The sequence below is a fragment of the Arachis hypogaea genome, chromosome 3 (assembly GCF_003086295.3).
Source record: "Arachis hypogaea cultivar Tifrunner chromosome 3, arahy.Tifrunner.gnm2.J5K5, whole genome shotgun sequence".
NCBI lineage: Eukaryota > Viridiplantae > Streptophyta > Magnoliopsida > Fabales > Fabaceae > Arachis > Arachis hypogaea.
The window spans coordinates 1,157,900-1,178,660 of record NC_092038.1 but is presented as its reverse complement, the minus strand read 5'-3'; the positions used below and the strand labels follow the sequence as shown (position 1 = coordinate 1,178,660).

General features: G+C 36.2%; 1 protein-coding gene across 1 annotated transcript; it reads left to right on the top strand.

Annotated features, from left to right (window-relative positions):
* The first annotated feature begins 1,116 nt into the window (after positions 1–1,116).
* LOC112785625 (DNA damage-binding protein 1a) lies at positions 1,117–12,379 on the top strand. The gene is made up of 20 exons (XM_072225392.1): positions 1,117–1,437; positions 3,154–3,197; positions 3,859–4,006; positions 4,092–4,151; positions 4,327–4,418; positions 4,775–4,835; positions 5,047–5,109; positions 5,210–5,256; positions 5,662–5,728; positions 7,289–7,492; positions 7,591–7,700; positions 7,792–7,900; positions 8,537–8,722; positions 8,822–9,049; positions 9,422–9,532; positions 9,746–10,015; positions 10,338–10,612; positions 10,710–11,046; positions 11,137–11,412; positions 11,626–12,379. The coding sequence occupies exons 2-20, from the start codon at positions 3,169–3,171 to the stop codon at positions 12,178–12,180; spliced, it is 3,228 nt and encodes a 1,075-aa protein (XP_072081493.1). The 5' UTR covers positions 1,117–1,437; positions 3,154–3,168; the 3' UTR covers positions 12,181–12,379.
* Positions 12,380–20,761: the final 8,382 nt, after the last annotated feature.

Here is a 20,761-nt window from a genome sequence, read left to right as displayed (position 1 = left end):
AATTAAGTAATATAAATTATAATAAATTATATTGATATTTAAATATTTAATCAAATCAATTAGTTAAAATAATAAGTTATTGCAATAAATTGTATTGAATGAGTTAAAATAATTAAATTGGAAACACTTTTTAGAGCATGACACATCAGCTCCATCATTAAATGTAAAAATACGATTTTTATATAATAGAATAGATAGAATAGATTAAATTATTAATCAATTTTTGGTATCTATCAAATCAATTATTTATATAAAATATATATTAAAAATAAATTAATTAAATAATATATATTTTTATATATAATTTTATGTGTAATTTTCTGCTTTCTTAGGGGTATTTTAGTCTTTGCAAAGGTCGTTATGAGGTCATGATCCTGGATGGATCTTGTGGTCCCAACTGAATGTTTTTCTACATTTTTTGTTGGTGACTCATCTCACAGAAGATCACGCATTATTATCAAGTATATCAAGCAATTTCTCCTTCTCTTCGAACCTTCTAATTTCTAAACGTTATGCATGTGAGCTTCCATTGAATTGAGTTCAATTCTTCTCAATTCCTGGACTTGCAGTAAGCTTTTCCGGATTCTCTCTGATTCCCTTAAAACTTTGCTTTTTTATTCCTCTGTTTTGCTTATATCCAATAATCTGTAATTCTAATTTCTGCATCATTCTTCTCACCGCTCTTCCCTCTTCTTCGCGTAGCGTCGCCATCGCTCGTCGCCCGTCGTCCGACGTCGAACTCCTCGCCTGGTCGCCCGTCGTCCGTCGTCCGTCGCGTGCCTGTCGCCGGCGTTCTTGCTGCTTCTCCCTCATACTCTGCTAGCTGCTCAGACCATCGGTAATCGCTGCTCTGCTCACTGCTCCTCCTTGTTTTTTTTTGTTTGTTCGTTCATGAAAATTGCTCACTGCTCCTTTTTCTTTTAGTTCTTGTTCTTGCTTTTGTGCTATGATTTTAATTCTTGTTCTTTATTTTAGTTCTTTTTCTTGTTTTTTCTTATTCAATTGTTCTTTATTTCTCACTGCGCGTAGGCGCAGGTCCGCTTCTAGTAAAAACAAAAATAGAAATCAAATTCCCAGACTAGCCCCGCGCTAAAATTTTCAAACCCTAACACACAGATTTGCATCTTCTCTTCCATTCTCCCTTCTGTTAGACGCCACGCTTCTCCAGTTCTCCTCTTCTCGTACTCACAGCAGAGCCCGTTCTCTTCTGTCTGCCACTCTGCCACGCCTCTCTCTCTCGAGCTCTATTACTGGTCTTCTCCTCTACAGTCCGCCGTCGAGCTTCGCCGCGCTCCTCGAGCTTCTCAATCATCACCTACTCTCCGCGATCTCGCCGCATCTCTGAAAGTTCGCCGCTGGTCCTCCAGTTCGCCGTTTCCCGTCGAGCTTAGCCGCCTCTCCCTCGAGCTTTGCTGCCTTCTGCGATCTCTCGTCCTTGTACTGGTTTCTGTTATTGTTTCTTGTTTATGGCATTGTTTTTGTGCTGCAAATTTAAACTCTCTTGTTGCTGTGTCTTGCATTTTAAACCCTTGTTTATTATATTGTTGTTAGTTGTTACTGCTGCTGTTTTGATTACTTGCAAACTTTGAATATATGATTTTATTTTAACACTGAAAATGATGGAAGCTCAGCTGAAAATTTGCGCGTTTTAATTTTGAAATGGATGAGGGATACGTGTAATGTACTGAGTATGACGTAAAAAAATGTACCACTGTTGTATGGTCATTTCCTCCTATCGGTGGATCCCATTTGTTGTGAGAAATAAAAACTTTTATAATATTAAAATCAAATCTAATTTCAGATATTAAAAATTTTAAAAAATAAAATCAGATCTTTTCATTTTTGTTTCTAAAAATTTAAAAATTTAAAATTAAAATTGGATTCAACGAAATGCATAATAATAATTTTTTAAGAAAATTATTTCATATTAAAGAGAAACACGAATCCTTCAAATAAAAGTGTATATTACATGATTTCAATCCATATAGAAAAAAAAAAATAGTCGAAAAATTGTTGTAGATGCTCTTTTATTAATTTTTTTACTTGCAAAATCTGAAAATATGGTTTTCTTTCAACACTGAAAATGATGAAAGTTCATGATATTCTAGATGAGCAACTCTAATATATTGTTATCGTCTACAGTTCTATAGTCTCTTCTGAAACCTCTCTTTAACTTACACTATTAGTTCAACTGAAAATTTTATTGCTATGCTAGCTTAATTGTATGAGCAATATATTACATAGTTTCGAGTTCCATTATTAATTTATTTATTTTTTAATTATAAATTATATCTGTGACCTAATCTAAAATTCATAACATGCTTTCAAACTTTATCCTATTTTTTCCCCCCAAAGGAAGTTATTTACAATTTGTTATAAGTACACCTTCAAACAATGTTTCAGGTGTGAATTTGGGCCTTTGAATTTAAAACTGTTTTTTATGGCTTGTCTTAACATAGTACCTTGTTAAAAAGCTAAGCTGGAAGGAGAGTGTTAAACAGCTAAAAGCACGGTTTGGAAAATTGAATTTATATTGTGCCTGTGCGATGTGCAATCTAAAAGAGTATTAATTATATTTTGCTGAAAGGAAAATATTTATATTGTTTTAGTGTAGCACCTTGTTAATGAATCAGGTCTTGTGCAATGTGAGTTAAAACATGAAAGGACTAATCAGGTTTTCCACAATTTCGGATCCAGTGAAATTGTTGAAACTTAGTGTAGTGGTCGATTGAGAAAAATTGATTCCCTTCCAACAGAAAGAGAGTCCCTTCATGGTAGGAGTCTTGAAGAATTCGTTCTGTTGAGTTATGCTTGGTTGTTGACCAAAGAAAGAAAGGATGCATGGGACTTGTTTTGTTTGTATGTTGGCTAAATAGTTAAACTGATTTCTTTTTCGTCTTTTCTTTCCAATATATGGTTTTGTATGTTGTATGTTAGAGATAAAAACTTGTTCTCCTATGTGCATGTGACTGGTCTTGATAAAAACTTCTGCCTCTACTCGCATCAGGTTTGCCCCTCGTTGCCGTCTCTGTTTGCTACTTTCGCCTCTAGCATTTGTATGTATATGCGTGTTGTATAAATTATTAAGTATTTGGTTTAATTTGATTTGAGTTAATTCTTCCTGACTTGACCAAATGATGGTTTTTGAGGCAGTTTCTTCCCCTGCACATGGCTACTATGGATCTTCCATCGCATAGGTATGACATGCAAAATTACATCCATGCCACTGTGTTTTCTGGTTTTCATCTTATTCTCACAACTTCCATAGAAATCAGAGAAAAGAGGATATTGCATTTTCTGAATTTCCAACTATTTTAGAAAATGTTTTCTAAACTTGTTTTCCATAAATGTCAATTTGAACTCCTGTTTTCTGTTTTCAGTGGAAATGAAAACAGAAAACACCTCCGAATTTCCAACTATTTTAGAAAATGTTTTCTAAACTTGTTTTCGATAAATATCAATCAAATACATTTTAACTCCTGTTTTCTGTTTTCAGTGAAAATGGAAACAGAAAACACCTATACCAAACACACCCTTTGGTTTCCTTTCCTTTATCTTGTTAGTGTACAAGGCATTAGCTAGTTTTCACCCATTTATGCTATGGTTGACTTATTATAGCAACTGTTTATGCTAGTTGGTTTATACTTTCTGGTGACATTAGGGACATATTGATGTTTCTCTCCCTTTTTATCTGTTTGCCTTGTGTGTTACATATGACAAGTTTCTAAACCTAGAACACATGTTACGCAAGTCTCTTAGGATCCTGTATTAATTTTTTGTTGAAATACACCCTTCCAGTACTGAAATGTGTTGAAACTTGAAATTCATGTTGTTTACATTCTCCCTTTCGTCAATTAGCATATGGAATTATGTGGTGACGGCGCAAAAGCCATCCTGTGTCACTCACGCTTCGGTTGGTAAATTCACCGACCCCCAAGCTTGCAACCTGATTCTCGGGAAAGGCACTCACATTGAGATTTATTCTTTCACTTCGGAAAGGTTGCAGGTTGGTAATATTATTACTCACACTTAACAAGATGTCTGTCATTCATTCTAGTTGTTTTAATTGTTTGTTATCGTTCTACTTGCAGCTTATAGTGGATGTTCCAGTACACGGACGAATTTCTGCTCTTCAACTCTTCCAGCCTAGTGTAAGATAAAGGAAAATAAAACCTTTATTATTTGATATTTGACGCTTGTGTTGTTGTTTTATCTAGAATCCATTCCCCCCGCTTCCCCAAGAAAATTGAGTTTTCATCTTACATTAATTCCATTTTCCCCTTTTATGGTTGTAAATTGTAATGTATCTTGGTTTGCCCGAAACAGGATGGTAAAGGGGATTCGCTGTTCGTTTTAATTTCTAGGTGCCAAGCCTATGTTTTTCAATGGAATCCTAAAATTTCTTGGCCTACTATACGGTACGCAACAATTATTTGCATTTACTTAATTAGTTCAAAATACGTATGTTCATATGGTGAGTGTAAAAGAAGATTGGATAACTTTGGAGCGCTATGTTTGCACCAAGGTTCTTGCCTTTCTTATCCATTCCAGAAAGAGCCGTCCTTCTATCATCATTCTTCTAAAATTAGCTTTATGGTAGATGTCAGTTATGGTCCCTACTTTGACTAATGACTATTGACTTAAACATATCTTGGATAATAAAATGAAATAGAGATCCAAAATAGCTCAAAGAAACAATGAGGTTTCTTAATATTTGAAATTCCTAGTAAGATCACTACTAATGTTTGTCTCGGTTATTTCCTATGCTATACAGCTGGGTTGAGGATTGTTTGCGTGTGTGGAGCCCTCCTGCAAGGGCAAGAAATAATGGTCAGGTATATAAGTTTTTCACTTCTACCTACTAATATTTATTGTTAAAATCCATGATTAACTAGGAAAATAATAGAGTAACTCAACAAGAGAACAGTAAAATCCTAATACTAAAAACGAAATAAGCTCAGAGAATAATGGTAATATCAATGCTATTCCTAAGAGATCATATTTGATGTTATTATCCGATCCTAATTTCTAACATTCTTTTTCTAGATTGGCATTATTGATCCGGCCTGTAGGTTGGTTGCACTCAGTTTGTATGAGAATGTTCTTCAGGTAAGTAACTTTTGGATGTATATTCATCTATGAATCATATATTTCAATGGAATTATGGCTTGTATACTACTTAAATAATTTCTAATAATTTATTATTTAGGTTATCCCCTTGACTAAAGGGCGTAAGCGTAAATCACATTTTATCCGGTAATCTATAATCCTTTTATTATCTAGCACAAGTCCCGTTTTGATTGTTGCTATAAATGTCTGTTAGTTTGTGGCCAGCAATCCTAATGTGTAAATATTACCTATGAACATTTTTATGCTGGATATTATATTATGATGATCCAAATCTGCATTTGTTCTCATGCATTAAGGATTTGGGTGATTGGAGAACTCAGATATAGCTATCTTGAAACTATCGAACAAAGTTTATATCTCATTTGAATATTTGATTGACTTGAATGGTTTTATCTATATTGTTTTCTGAATTTAAAATTTCTTTACCTAGAATTTCCTAATTTCCCCCCTCCATTGACTTCTTCCTTGTATTTATATTTTTTAATTATGATATAGTTTAGTTTGTTTAATTATACATGCATTTATTTCCAGGTTGGATGAAGACATTTTGGATATGAAGTTTCTTTATAATTCAAAGACTACACTCGTGCTTCTCCAGGTGTCTAATTCTATCTTCTCTTGAGCTTCACCTCTCAAAATTTCATACCTTGGGATAGAGTTAGACGTGTAGCCTCTATTTAGTATGAATCTCATGAATTATTTAGACGTTCTTTACTCTCAGACATGTTGAGAGATTGAAGCTATATTTCACTGATTCTTATGTTTATTGTAAATATAGTTTTTTCCGTGTCTTAATGATATTTTTCTTTTAATAACAATATCATGTCGAGGGGTTGGAAAATTTATGATCTTTTTAGAGGGTTTCCACCACTCTCAGAAATGTTGAGAGCATTGTTGTCAAATTGTGAATTGTTTGACCAGTTTTAGAATCGTGAAATGAGTATCTTTTGAATTGTGCTATACAGAACCATAAATAATAATGGTATATATATGTCCAGAGCATACAAAAATCACATAAACAGTTGCAAAAATCATTGTAAAATTAATCCCTTTTGAAGGTTCTGAGAACCAAACTGATCATCGAATTGGTGGAGCTAGAGGTTCAAAGGTTCAACCAAGATTCAACCTTCTAGCTCCATTCATTCAATGATGCTTGTTTTATTTTAGCCTTTTGTGCCTTGATCACTCATCTTCTAATCTTCTACTGATAACTCCCCATTAACATAAATGACGATCTAAGTTTTGGTTTTTCTTTTCTGTATGACGATCTAAGTTTTGGTTTTTCTTTTCTGTTTGTTCATAATGATTTCTTTTGACGCTTGGGGCGTCGCTTGGGTTACCAATATTGGCAAGGTTAACAACCCAACTATAGTGACATAGTTTAGATTCACCAATTTTGGCAAGATTAGCAACCCCACTATGGTAAAAATAGCTATAAACCCACCTTGGTTGGCCAAGCCAAGAATGCACCTCTTACTCTTAGAAAGCCTAGAGAAAAATAAGCACACAGTTTATTTCATATTCAAATAAACTTCAACTCTATTTCATAGATAAAAGGTACATGAGTTATTTATAATAGTGGGGGAAGGAAAAACCTCCATAACTCGGACGATGTGGGACTAAAATATACAAAGTTCACTATCCTAAACAATATGGGACTTGCATTCCCTTATTACAATTAACTAATATAATTAACCTACTAACCCTACTTGCTCCCGTGTCATCTTTGGTGTTTCTGGTGAGTGATGAGTGTGACAAAAGCTTTATATAAGCATCAGGCTATCAACAAACTCCTTGCCATAGTTTGGTGTATTTGACTACGGTGTAACACATTTAACTGTAAGCTCTTCGACAACTAGGTTCCATGCGGTCAGTTTCTACTTGATGTAGCACATGATCTTTTTTGAGTGTTATATTGAATGCTGGGAAGCCTTTTTCTTTTGTGATCCTGTCATTGGTTTTTGCTTTTCAACTCATGCGGCAATTTTAGTCATCAGTTATCCTTCTATTATTTCTCTCATTATAACTCCCTCTTATTTGGTAAATTAAAAAAAAATGCTTGGTAGGAAAACATTACCAATATTTGTATATAAAATAACTGCTTTTGGCTAATAATTTTAGTGGATTGAAATTGACATTGTATTTTCTTCAATAATAGGATCTTGGAAATTTTTGTATTCGAATGGTGGAAATTAATATGGAGATGAAGACATTGGTTGATGTGGTGAAAGTGCAACACTTTGATTTTGAGCCTCACTTATTGATACCTGTTTCCCAACCTCTGTGTGGTGTGCTTGTAGTTGGCAAAAACGGCATAGCATACTACAATGGCAAAACTTACGAAGCTGTGGGAACTGAATCTGTATGTCATTACATCAAATATTATGTTACTTATATTAATAGCAATGGGGCTCAAGTATGTGGACTTGTGTTTGTTAACTTTTATTTTGTGCATTTCAGTCAGTAAAAGCTTATGGAAGAGTTGATCATGATTGTTCTAAATATCTACTTGGTGATGACAGAGGGTTGCTCAGTTTACTTGAACTAATCCATGACAGAAATAAAAATAAGTAAGTCATCTATCAGTCTCTAGTGCATGGAATAATGGTATTTTATCTAAAAATCAATCTTATTGCTTTATCATATACATGTGCTTGGTAGAGTAAGAAGACTAAAAATTGTGCCTCTTGGGACAACCTGTATTGCATCTACCATATCATATCTGGATAAAGAGTTTGTCTTCATCGGTTCAAGTTGTGGAGATTCACAGGTGTGGTCATAAATATGAAAACTTACTTGATGAATATTTATTTATTTATTTGTTGTAAGGGCTACTTGCTTGAGATTTGAGAGCACGATTTGTTTGAATATTGAGTCGCAAGGATAACAGCATAGATTAATATTATTAAACCATATCTAACACATCTGCTGTTATTTAGTCAGTCCAGGACAAAGGATGTTGTAGCTTAGTAAAACAAAGTCTTGATCCATCAGTTGGAAGAAAATAAATTTGGATTTTAATATGATATAACATTTATGGTGAAATTGTTTCAAATAATAATCTTAACATAATATAGGATTTAGCTAACATAATTACCAATTAAGAAAACTTTTATGGAAAAAGATGAAAAATTCAAGAAAATTCAGAAGTTTGATAAAAGAATTGCTCATGAGCCGTATTCTCTTTTTGTTCTAAGCTACTCCTTACTGGTCCACATCTGTCTGCTGATATGGTAAGAGTAGCTGTTTTTAGGCTGTAGCTCTTTTTTTTCTTTCTAAAGAAGGGACACGAAAGAAGCACGAATTGGAAAAACATAATATTGCTCCGTGTCCTATTAGTTGACTTGTTTTTTTCACGCCTCTTCATGCACGTGTAAGTTTCTGACTTTTGCTTCTATATGCACAGCTATTGAAACTAAAATTACAGCCTGATGCAAACGCTTCTAGTGTGGAACTTGTGGAAAGTTTTCTTAATTTGGGGCCAATTACTGACCTGTGTGTGGTAGACCGAGGTCAAATTGTAACGTGCTCTGGAGCTTACAAGGATGGTTCTATTCGCACGATTCGTAGTGGGATTTGTATCAGTAAAGATGTAAGCTCCAATAACACGGATAAGTAAATAAAAAATATTAGTTAGAAAATGCTTTACAGTAAATATATCAGTAACTTTGGATGCATTCATTTGATGCAGGAATCGGAAACACTTGCGGGTATCAATGGAATGTGGTTACTCGGATCCTCAACTGAAGCTTCATTCCCTGCTTTCTTGGTCATAAGTTTTGCTGTTGAGACAAAGGTCTTTAAACTGAGTGATAGTAAAAGTATGGCTGTTCTTGAAGAAACTTTGGATGAGCGGGGATTTTATTTTCAATTGAAGACACTATTTTGCAATAATGCAATTTACAACCAATTCTTACAAGTAAGTTCTAACTTGAATTTCCTATCGTGGTTTTTTTCCCCCTTGATTGTCGATACCATATTTACAATTGAAGATACTATTTTATTCACTCTCTCCCCCTCTCCCCCGCTCTCCCTACCATATTTTACAATTGAAGATACTATTTTATTCTCTCTCTCTCCCTCCCTCTCTCCCCCTCTGTGTGTGTGTGTGTGTGTGAAATATCTGAAACATTATATCATTAATGAATAATATAATCTGTACAAGCATTTCTCCAGTTTAAATCTTTAAGCTTGCACAATCCCTGTGCAGTTTATCAATGCATAATCTTTCTTCATTACTTGATATCCATGCCATATATTAATATGGTTTGCTGTATTCTTCACATAACAGGTCACTACAAGCTCTGTAAGACTAATTGATTCAAAAACTGGAAGTCTGAATTGTGAATGGCGTCCAATATCAGGCAGTCCTATCATTCTTGCTACTGGAAATGCTGACCAGGTATGGCTTTAGATTGTGCACTATTTATTGAGAACTTGTAATATTTGATTATTTTTATACATGCATTGGGTTCGCTCAGTATTGTTATATGGAAAAGAAGCGTCAAACTAAAAAATTTGACAGATGCTCCTGTCACTCTCCCATTTGGATTTTACTACACATTCAGTTCATACTAAAGCTATGATTACTTCTAATTGTTACACATGAATACAGGTATTGTTGGCCATGGAAAAGGGAAAACTAGCTTACTTCAGGATTTTCGATGGAAGACTAGTGGAAACTGAGTTAACTCGACTGCAGAATGATATCTCCTGCCTAGGCATAAGTTGCATTGGTGATGACTCAGATGGTTATGTAGCAGCAGTTGGAACGTGGACTGACAGAGTTGTTAGAATTCTCTCTCTTCCTAAGCTGGAGCTCATTACAAAACAAGAATTGGGAAAGGAACATGCTTGTTCTGTTCTATTTTGTCTCTTTGAAGGGGTAGGCTTTCATATGCTAATTATTCTTCTGCTTCATCTAAGTTATCTTGCTCCACAAACTTCTAAAACAATTTAGAATGGTTTTCTTTTGTAAATTCAATTTTGAATAGGGTTTGCAAAATATTCTCAAGCCTAATACATTTGAGTTAAGTATATGCTATATTTGCATCATTTGTATCTTTTTCCACCATTGCCAGCTCCAGTGAGATACTTGTACTTGTGTAATGTTATTGAATTAAAATTGACAGCTTGCTAAGTATCCACTGTCCTTTTCCATAAATGTAACGAAGTTCCAATTATTTTGTTTTGACTTGAAATTCCAGATTTCTTACTTGCTATGTGGCCTTGCTGATGGTCGACTGGTAATCTTTAAGTTGAACAAAAGTACTTATGAGTTAACAGAAAAGAGAGAAGTCAATGCTGGGACGAGGCCTATAAAACTACAGACATTTTCATTCAAGAATACTACCCATGTCCTTGCTGTATCGGATCAGTCAATTGTGATATATAGCCTTAACAAAAAACTATTTCATAGTAGTGTGGATCCAAAGGAAGTGAATCACTTCTGCAGTTTCAACTGTGAGGCTTTTCGAGACAGGTATTTTGGTCTTTGTTAGTTTGATTGACTTTGGTTGTTTTTATGTACATTTTAGTGCACAATCTAACTGTAGTTTATTTACTCTTGATCTGAACAGAGTGGCAATTGCAACGGATGATGAACTCATTATGGGTACTATGGAACCAAAAATTTTTAGTAAATCCATCCCACTTCAGGAGCATGCTGTACGCATTTGCCATCAAAAAGAGTCCGGCACATATGCAATTATTAGTTGGAAAGTTGTGCAAGATGCTGAGATGCATTTTGTTCGTTTGCTGGACGAAGAGAGCTACGGTTTCCTCTCAACTTTTCCGCTTGAAGAGTATGAGCATGGCTGTTCTTTGGTGAGTTCTTCGTTTTCATCCTGTGATCATGCTGTCTATTACTGTGTTGGAACAGCATATGTGCTGCCGGCGGGAAATGAACCTATCAAGGTAAGTTGACAAAGCTTTGTTGTTTGATAGCTGCACTTTTTTGGGTGTATATTCTGATATTCAATTTCTTGTCTCTTTCTTAAAACACAGGGAAGGATTCTTGTTTTTGCTGTTGAAGACAGAGAACTTCGACTAATTGCTCAAAGGGAGACCAAAGGGGCTGTTTATTGCCTGAATAATTTCCATGGTAAATTACTTGCTGCTGTTAGTAAATCCATTCTGCTATACCAGTGGACATGTGGCACCCATGAATTACATCCTGAATGTGGACACCGTGGATTCACCCTAGCACTGTACGTGCAAACCAGGGGAAATCTCATTGTAGTTGGTGATGTGATAAAGTCAATTTCTGTGCTAATCTATAAGGTTAGTATTTGAGTTATCTTAGTTGTTTGTCTAACAAGTTTAACTTTTTTCAGCATTTATCTCTTCAAAACTCTGGTTCCTCTATTTCTATGCATTTTATTTCTTGAATTTTTGTCCATGTTGTATTCCTAATCCTTTATATATATATATATATATATATATATATATATATATATATATATATATATATATATATATATATTTCATTATTAGGCTGAAGAAAATGTTATTGAGGAGAGAGCTCGTGACCAGAGTGAAAATTGGATGTCTGCTGTTGAAATTCTTCACGATGACATATACTTAGGTGCCGATATTGATTCCAATCTATTCACTGTATCTGGTGTCGCCAGTGAAGAGCAGCATCGTCTTAGAAGGGTTGGTAGATATCACCTTGGAGAATTAGTCCAGCGGTTCCAGCACGGTTCCCTTACCATAGATTCTCAGATTCCGACTATTATTTTTGGCACCCACAGTGGTATGATTGGAGTAATTGCTTCATTGCCTCGTGAGAAGTATGATCTCTTAGAGAAGCTTCAGTCAAATTTGAGAAGTGATTTGAACCAAGGCAGAATTATTGGACCCAGACATGACGAATGGAGGTCATTCAACAATGATAAAACTTACCAATCTGCAAATTTTTTGGATGGGGATCTAATTGAATCATTTCTTTTTGCGACAGAGGATGCGAAGGCTGGGATTTCCCAAAAAATGAAGACTTCAGTGGAGGAGTTATGCATGACTGTGAGAGAGTTAAAATTGTTGCATTGATTCCTTATCCACAAACATTGTTTGTTTCTTGTTTACTTTCTTCCTTTTTCTTTTCCTTTTGTTTTAGGCAGAACATGTGCTCATCATGTTATGTTTACATGTTAGACTTTCTCATTTTCTTCGACAACACTTATGCATTTTTGTTAATTGTCATGGCATCAGGTTAAAGAATCTAGTAAAAAATATTTTAATCACAAAATATTTTATTTTATTAGATAAATGAGTTTTAATGTCAAAATTCTAATAAAAAAACTTTTAATAAATAATAAAAAATTTAATCTCAATCAATAAATTCAACTAATAGTTAAAATCGTTTTTTTTTGTTTCTTTAAATAATAAAATTGAAAATAAATAGCTTATAATTAAAAAGAGAGAAAAAGATGAAAGTACCTCTATTGTTGTATAGAGACAATCTAAAAAATAACAATGTAAATGGAGTAAAGAGAAAATTTATGTGACAAATAAAAAATTAAATTTAAAAATCGAAACGGTTAAGAAGTCATTTAATTAGGAATTAGTATTAAAATTTTAAATTTCAAATTTTTAAATAGAATTTGTTAATTAGCTAGTGCAAATTTTAAATTTTTAAATAAAATTTTTTAATTAAATATTCGTTGTTCATCAAGCATATAGGAATTTGTTAATTTAAGAATGATTTTATTAGTTTCGTCAATCCTATTATTTGTCGATAAAAATAAATAAAATTAAATATAATCTAAAAATTAATAACCTTATAAATTACGTAAATTTAGAAAAAATATTTAAAAAGAGAGAAAAAAATAAAAGTACTTCTATTGTGCAGAAACCATTGAAAAGATAACAATATAAATTGAGTAAAGAGAAAATTTATAAATGTAGCAAGTAAAAAATTTTAAATTTAAAAATCGAAACGGCTAAGAAGTCACTTAATTAGGAATTAGTATTAGAATTTCAAATTTTAAATTTTTAAATAGAGTTTTTTAATTAGCTAGTACAAATTTTAAATTTTTAAATAAAATTTTTTAAATTAATTTAATTTTGTCGAAACAACATTAGAAATAGAATTAAGTATAGAAAAATGTCAAATTAATTTTTTTTTAAAATAGTATAAATAACCTCACATTTTAATAAGATTGATAATTCTATTTACTTTAATATAATCTTTTGTAATTAGCATAGTAGCTTATAAATTATATAAAATTTTAAAAAATATTCTGAAGCCTAATTGCTTACTTAAAAATTAAAAAAAAAGTTTATTTGAATTTAAATTTAAAATTTTAAACATAATACTTTAATTAAAAATTATAATTAGATTTTTTTTAAAATAAGTACACATTAAAAATCAATAACTAATTTAATTGTATCAACAATAATTTATATGAGAAATTTATAACTTTATGACATTAAATACTAAATTAGAAATTAATAGAATATCAACAGTATGAATCGAATTAAAAATAAAATCATAAATAATAACCAAATAACTTCAATTTATATTTAAAAAAATTCTAAATTCCAAACATAAAAATTCAAAAGAACCAAAAGAAAAATAACAACTCAAGAAAAGACAATGTTTCCACCAAAACAAACATATGCTTAGCATTGTTCTATTAGATATACTCTAAAAGGAATTCTAAAACATGTACATCCAAATTCTCAACTTTCATTCTCAATCTTGATCTTCTTGCAGGTTGAGGTATCTCCTTGCACCTTCGAATCTTTCGACTCCGAAGATAGTCGCTTGGTTGGTGTAATAGCATTTTCCAATACTTCGGATTCATCATTGTCCGCAACTTCATTGGAGAATTCAAGCAACAAATTTTGTACAAAATACTACGTTAATATAAAGACTTCCTTCTCACCTTTGATTTTATCTCAATAATATTTTTTAATAAAATAAATGATACTTTTTCTAAAACAATAAACTTACCAACTAAGTAGGTGTAATCGTACCGAGGCGTATATTTTTCTTTCCTATAATTGATAAACAAAAATCAAAGAACAATTAGATGGGGATAAACAAACAAATTTAAAATATAAATAATATAAATTTAAAATAAAATAAAAAATATTCGTAGAAAACTCACGTCTTCATCGAACCAAACCATCTCAGTTGAGTATGGCAATGAAGAATTTCCGTAACTTGGTAGTGTCCATAACCGTATCACTCGTATACGTACACATAAACTATCGATTGTAGGTTTGATTTCTGCGATTTTGTGAATACCAGCCATTGGAATAAGTAGAGAAATTTTAGATTTTGGATGTATATAAAGTAGGGGTGCACAGACCCGGCCCGGCCCGAAGGCCCGGCCCGGTCCCGAACACTTTAGGAACTAATTTGGAGTGATTTCATCGGGTTTAAGGTCGGGTACGGGTCTCAAAAATAGACCCGGTCATTATTTCGGGTCGGGTCCGGGCCATAGCTCGGGTCACCCGAAGTCGGCCCGGTGGCCCGGTCATCATACACAATTAATATTTTGTGTCCAGGCTAATGAGAGTCAAGTCAGCATCAGGAGCAACAACCCGGAACTGTTCCATCAGGTTCTCAGAGGCAGCAGTTACGCTACCCACAAGGTGGTGACCTTGAAGCTCACCATAATTAACCCGGGCTGTTTCTAAATCCTCCCGAAGATGCATCAATTCCCTATAAGCCGAGACATAGCTGTCCTTATGTTTCAACGCCATGTCTTCGGCCAGCTTCAAAGAAGCAGCAAGGGCAATAGAGCTGGCCTTCTCACTCTCCAACTCCCTCTCCACCTTCGCTAACTTCACCTCCAACTCCTCCTTCAAACCCTTGATTCGATCAAATTCTGACTTGGCCTCTTCCATAAAGGATTTTGTGGCATGAATCGGAATCCCCTGAATTGTTCGGAATATAGCGGCACCCATATGAGCCATCTTCACACTATTTTTAGTAATAAAATCCAAATGCCGAAGAAGAGACACGTCGTCCATGGAAAGCCCACCATAGGGGGCAATTTGCTGGTCAACAAACTCAATGGCATCAAAGTCTGGGGCATCCAAGTTAAAGGGCTCAGATATTTTTTGCTTTTTCAAAGGTGGGGCACCAGAAGCAGTAGCAGAAGTTTGAGGAGGATCGACCTGATGAAACTGGGGAGTAGGAATTACTTTCCTCGGCCCAAGGGAACTCGGCACCGGAGGCTTCAGGGGGACCTGAGAAGATCCCTCACCGGCCACCTTGGCCGAGATGTTCAGAGCAGCAGTTGCCTTCTTTGCCCTTTTGAAGGCCTTCATAGAGTCATTATTCTTTGACATCTCTACAAAACACAAAAATAGCCACGACAAAGAGTTACAAAAGAGGAAGAAAAAGGAAATAAGTACAGAAACAAGTTAGACAAATAGACAAACAAATACCCAAAGCAGTCCGAACCAAGGACGGATTAGTCAAAAATCTTTTTGTATCAAGATGAGGTGGTTTCCCCAAAGATCCTCAAGAACAACTACAAAAGGGTGTTCAACATCATCCAGCATTTCCCAGGTATAGCGAGACACTCTTACATCCTTCTGCCACTCTAGAGGGAAGGAGGGCTCGTCATTTTCATCAAGAAAAAAGGGGCGGGCCCCCTCAACAGCTCGAACTCTAAAGAAGTAATTCTTGAAGTCCTTAAAGGACTCATCATACATCGCAAACACTTTATAGCCCTGAGCGGACTGGAAAGAAACCCAAGAAGCTTTCTTTTTTGAAGAACCGCCAGGCTTGGCAGAAACAAACAAGTAAAGAAACAGAGTCTGGGAAGGTATTACATCTAGTTCACGGCAGAGAAGTTGAAAAATTTTAATAAAACCCCAAGAATTGGGGTGAAGCTGGGATGGAGCAATATTACACGACCACAACAGGTCGGTTTCAAAAGCAGTAAAAGGAAAAGTAACATTCAACTGGCTGAAAAAGTATTCATAGGCATAGAAGAAGGGACACTCCCTCTCAATGGAATTCGGAAAGCAAACCCTCTCATCAGAATCAGGAGCAACAAGCTCCTAATCCCCCTCACGAGCATTGTTACCACAAATCCTATGACGCTTCCTCAGCTCTGTGCAAAATTCAGCGTCCACAACGGAAACACACAACATAACAAGGGAGTCCAGCCAATCGGACATCCCCTCGGAAACTCTGGAAGACATCTCTACAATGTTATTGCGAGAAGACATGGGGCCAACTAAATCCTACAAGTAAGAAAAGAAAATGAGGTTACTACAAACATCTCGGACAAAGGGGAAAACAACTCGGTCAATGCTTCTGAGGCAATGAAAAGCAAGAAAAGGAAAACCCCAAGACTCAAACCAAAGTCCCGGGGCATCCTTTGGAGGCAGCAATAATGCAAGGTTTCCAGATCACATCCTTTGGATTCAAAGCAACAAGCGTTTTTATCAAAGAAAAAACACAGCAAATCATCACAGAGCCTACCAAACAAAACATTCCCAAAGCAACAAAGCATGGGACCATTAAAGATGCAACCTTTTTTGAAAAACGATCAGACAGGAAGCAATCTCCAAAAGTAAGAAATAGATACAGATCTTTTACCAGTATCAAAAGCAACCAGAAAGCAACAGCAAAACCCCAGAAAGCCTCAACAGAAATTCCAAGAAAAACCACAAGAAGGAAGATAAGAAAAGCATATCACAGCAACGAGTAAAAGATCGCAAAAGATCCAAGCTTTCAAACATGCAAAACCAGAACTTCACCAAAATTAAAGACGAAGCCACGAAAAAGACGAGAAAAGCTATTACCAACCTGGAAAGAACAAGCGAGCTTCAACAAAAAACCAAAGGAGGAAGACGAAATCTGGGAATACGAACAAGAGCAATGTCGCCGGAAAAAACACAAAGACCCCAAGCTCCAACGCCAAATGACGCCGCACCACAAGGAAAACAGAAATGCAAACGAAAAAATAAAGAGTGGAGAGAACTAAGAAAAGAAGTTACGAAAAAAGCAAAAGAAGAGAAACCGTTTTCGGGGTTTCAAAATCCAAAGTAAAAGAGCCTAAAGGAAACGGGGCAATTAATGCTCAAAATTAAAAAGCATTAAACCCTCGCACGTTCCCAAAAAAGTGCCGGTATAAAAGCGCGCGTATTTTAGAAGAAAACGTTCTACATTCAAAAAAGACTCTACAAAGAAAAGGAATCGACAACATGCTTGAGTTCGACTTCACTTAAGAAGGACCGAAGTCAAGGACTCGACCTCCAAAGGAAGAACCGAGCTCAAGCAGGGGCACTGTCCATACCCTGGGTCGAGATGACCGACCCGGGATGTTTAGCGACAAGGCGACCAACCTCTTCAGGTCAGACTATCCAACCTCTTCTCAAAGAGCTCGGCCAAATCAATAGGAAAGCCCAAATAAAGGGCCCAAATAGAGGAACACGACCCAAATCCAGAGGCAATCCCAGCCTACAGAGATAAAGGCGGTTCCGTTGAAGATAAGCTGACCTCACCCAAAGATAAGATAAGATAAGATAAGATAACTAACTTATCTTATCTAGAAAGGTCACTTCTCACCATTATAAATACACTGGAGCACCCAGGTATAACTCATACTCTGATTATACTCAATACCTGCTTAATACCCTTGCTAACTTAAGCATTGGAGTCCCTTGCAGGTACCCCCCACCCTCCGGGGATGAAGGATCAGCACCACCACCAAGTCCAACAAGTCGGACACACCAGCTCCGGCCGCCGTACACCTGCCGGACACGTCGGCTCCGACCAACACAGAAGACCTCGTCCGAGATCGACCTACAGTTTCAGGTAACCCTCGGAACATTTGTCAAATAACATATCTTATAATCAAAAGGACTAAACAATCACAATAAAGCTGAGCTTTACACTCGGAAACCAACAACTCACAACCGAGAATAACACTCAGGAATGTCCAAAACACGAAACAAACAAGTTAAATACCAGTCCAAGGCCAGAACGCCATATATAAGCTTACAAAACAAAAGCGTAAATAAAAAAAGGGGGCCTAATCCGCCTTATCGCCAATGCTGGAACTACCACTCTCCTTATCAACAACTTCGTCGTCCACGAGCTCTCCATCAGCTACCACCTTCAGAATATCAAGCTTGGAAGCATCCACCTCCGGGAATAGAACCTTGACCTGAGAAGCAGCGCGTTCAAAGCCTTAAGCAAAGGCTTCATACATTTTACCTTCTAATTCCTTTACACGAGCAAAAAGTTGACCATTCTCCACCTCCAAAGTCTTCACTCGCGAAGAGGAGGTCATATGAACACGCTTCTCCTCGTCAAGTTTCAACTGCACCTGCTCCATGGAGGAAGACAGCTCAGAAATCTTTTTCTCTTTCTCTTTGATAATACCAGACAGCTCTTCAAGATGTGAAGCCTCCCTCTCTTCTCGGCCCAAAGCAAGCTCTTGTGTCCTACCAATGGCAACAATTCGAGCACCAATTACATGCAAAGAAAAAACGTTATTAACAGCACCACAGCAGAATACACATAACATTAAAATCAATCAAACAAATATACCTGAAGAAACCTACTAACACCAGCTCGACCAACCTCATTGATCATTTTCATATCATCCGAAAAACAACAGAGCTTGTCAGCCATGGTACTAAAGGGATAAAGCTTCGCCCACAATGACCTTCCATGCTCGTTCTCATCATATCCATGAAGCCTCTTCTGCGACTCTTAAGCAGACTCAACCATTTGGAGAATCATAGAAAAGTCGCCTTTGCCTTCTAACACCTCGGCAGCATTATCCTTTGCCTGACCCCTCTTACGCTTGGACTTCTGAACAGGTCCATACTGAACAGTGGCAGGACCTTTTCCCACATTGGAAGAGACTTCTTTTTCATTCTTCTTGCGTTGATTGAAAAAAGACTTCAAACCCGCAGTGGTAATAGTGGGAGCCTTCTCGGCTGCAAAACAAAAACAATCAACTCAAAATCAGGAAGAATATCTCATAACAAGAAAGAAAGAAACACGGTAAAACAAGTTACCTATATGATCATACACAGCCTGTCTATCAGTATCCCATTTCAACATCTCAGCAATCGACAACAACCTCTTCAGACCCAATGACTTAAATAAGAAGTCCATCATAACATCATCATCAGGAAGCCTATCATCTACGTCTAGCGCTTGATATGGCTCAGGACACCAGGACAAGGGAAACTTCTTGACTAAATGTTCATTCAGATAAAAGGGAAATTCCTCGGGTACACTTCTAACTTTAACAAACATAGATTTAAAATCCTTGAACGAAGATTTATAAAGACCAAAAATGGCTCGACGCGGATAGCTGCTAAGGTTCACCCACAAACCACGACCCACCCTTTTAGTCTGAAACAACGAGAAGAAAAGCCTAAGAAACGGTGGGTGACCTAATAACTCCATCAATATCTCAAAGGCCCGAACAAAACCCCAAGAATTAGGGTGAAGTTGGGTTGGGGCACAGTTCAACAAATATAAAACCCCACACTCAAACTCGGTAAAAGGCAGTTCGACTCCCAACTCAGTAAACAGACAGCTATACATGTAAAAGAAGGACCAATCCTTCAACTGGTCATAGACTTGGTCCTCTTTACCACAGGGCAACAACTCTATCTTAATATTACTACCTTCCTTGACCCACAGATCCGACCCCAACAACCCCACTGACTCGTCGTCATCAAACTGCGACGCATATTCCTTCACCCTGGCATCTACCCAACCACATGCATCACTCCCATCACAGTTCTCCATCACAGGCAAAGAAAGAATAAAACACGAAGAAGAAGAAAATGCAAATCAACACTGACCTTTGTTAGTCATTCTCAGACAAGAAACGAAACCAAGTTTCTTTTCTCCAGGAAACACCAACAAAACATGAAACAAAAATAAAAAGAAGGGTAATAAAAAGTAACCTTGGCAGTCCAAACGGTTACAAAATCTTTTTTGCATTTAATCCTGGTCATCGAAAAAGGAAGCATTAAATGAGTCCGAAATCCAACGGATAGGGGTGCCTGGGAAAGCGGGACACGTTTCACGTCAATCATGTCAAACTGGCGCGAAAGACAAAGCAAAACGTTTCAGAATCCAGCCAGAACCAAGCCGAGCTTGGGGTTATACGGAACATACATAACAAACAAACTCAACGACCGAGGCTTATGACATCCCTGATTCGAAAGCTCGCCTTAGTCCTGTCCAAACCAAGGCAAGCTTGGGGACTATGATACATCACATCAATCCTCGGCCGCCTAAAAAGCTCGGAACGTGAGTAGATAAGATCGGCCTCACCTATTCGAAACAAAGGAAACATGTCCAACAAACCTAGTCACTAAAACAGAATACCGTAACCAACCTAGAAACTCAGACCTATCCACAGCAAACAGGTAAAACCACCTCTATAAAGTCGAGCTAATATTCTCAGCTATAGATCAGGTTCCACTCACAATCCTCATATTTACTTAATTACTCTTACTCGAGATTATCACTAACTTGAGCGTCGGAGTATCTTTCGCAGGTATTCCCGCCGCGGTGTTAGACTCCGACCGACGCATAGCTATTCCTCTCTCACTGCAACTTACTCGGAATTGCTAGGCTTGGTCATCCCAATACTCGGACGAATCAGATGTGTTTCAA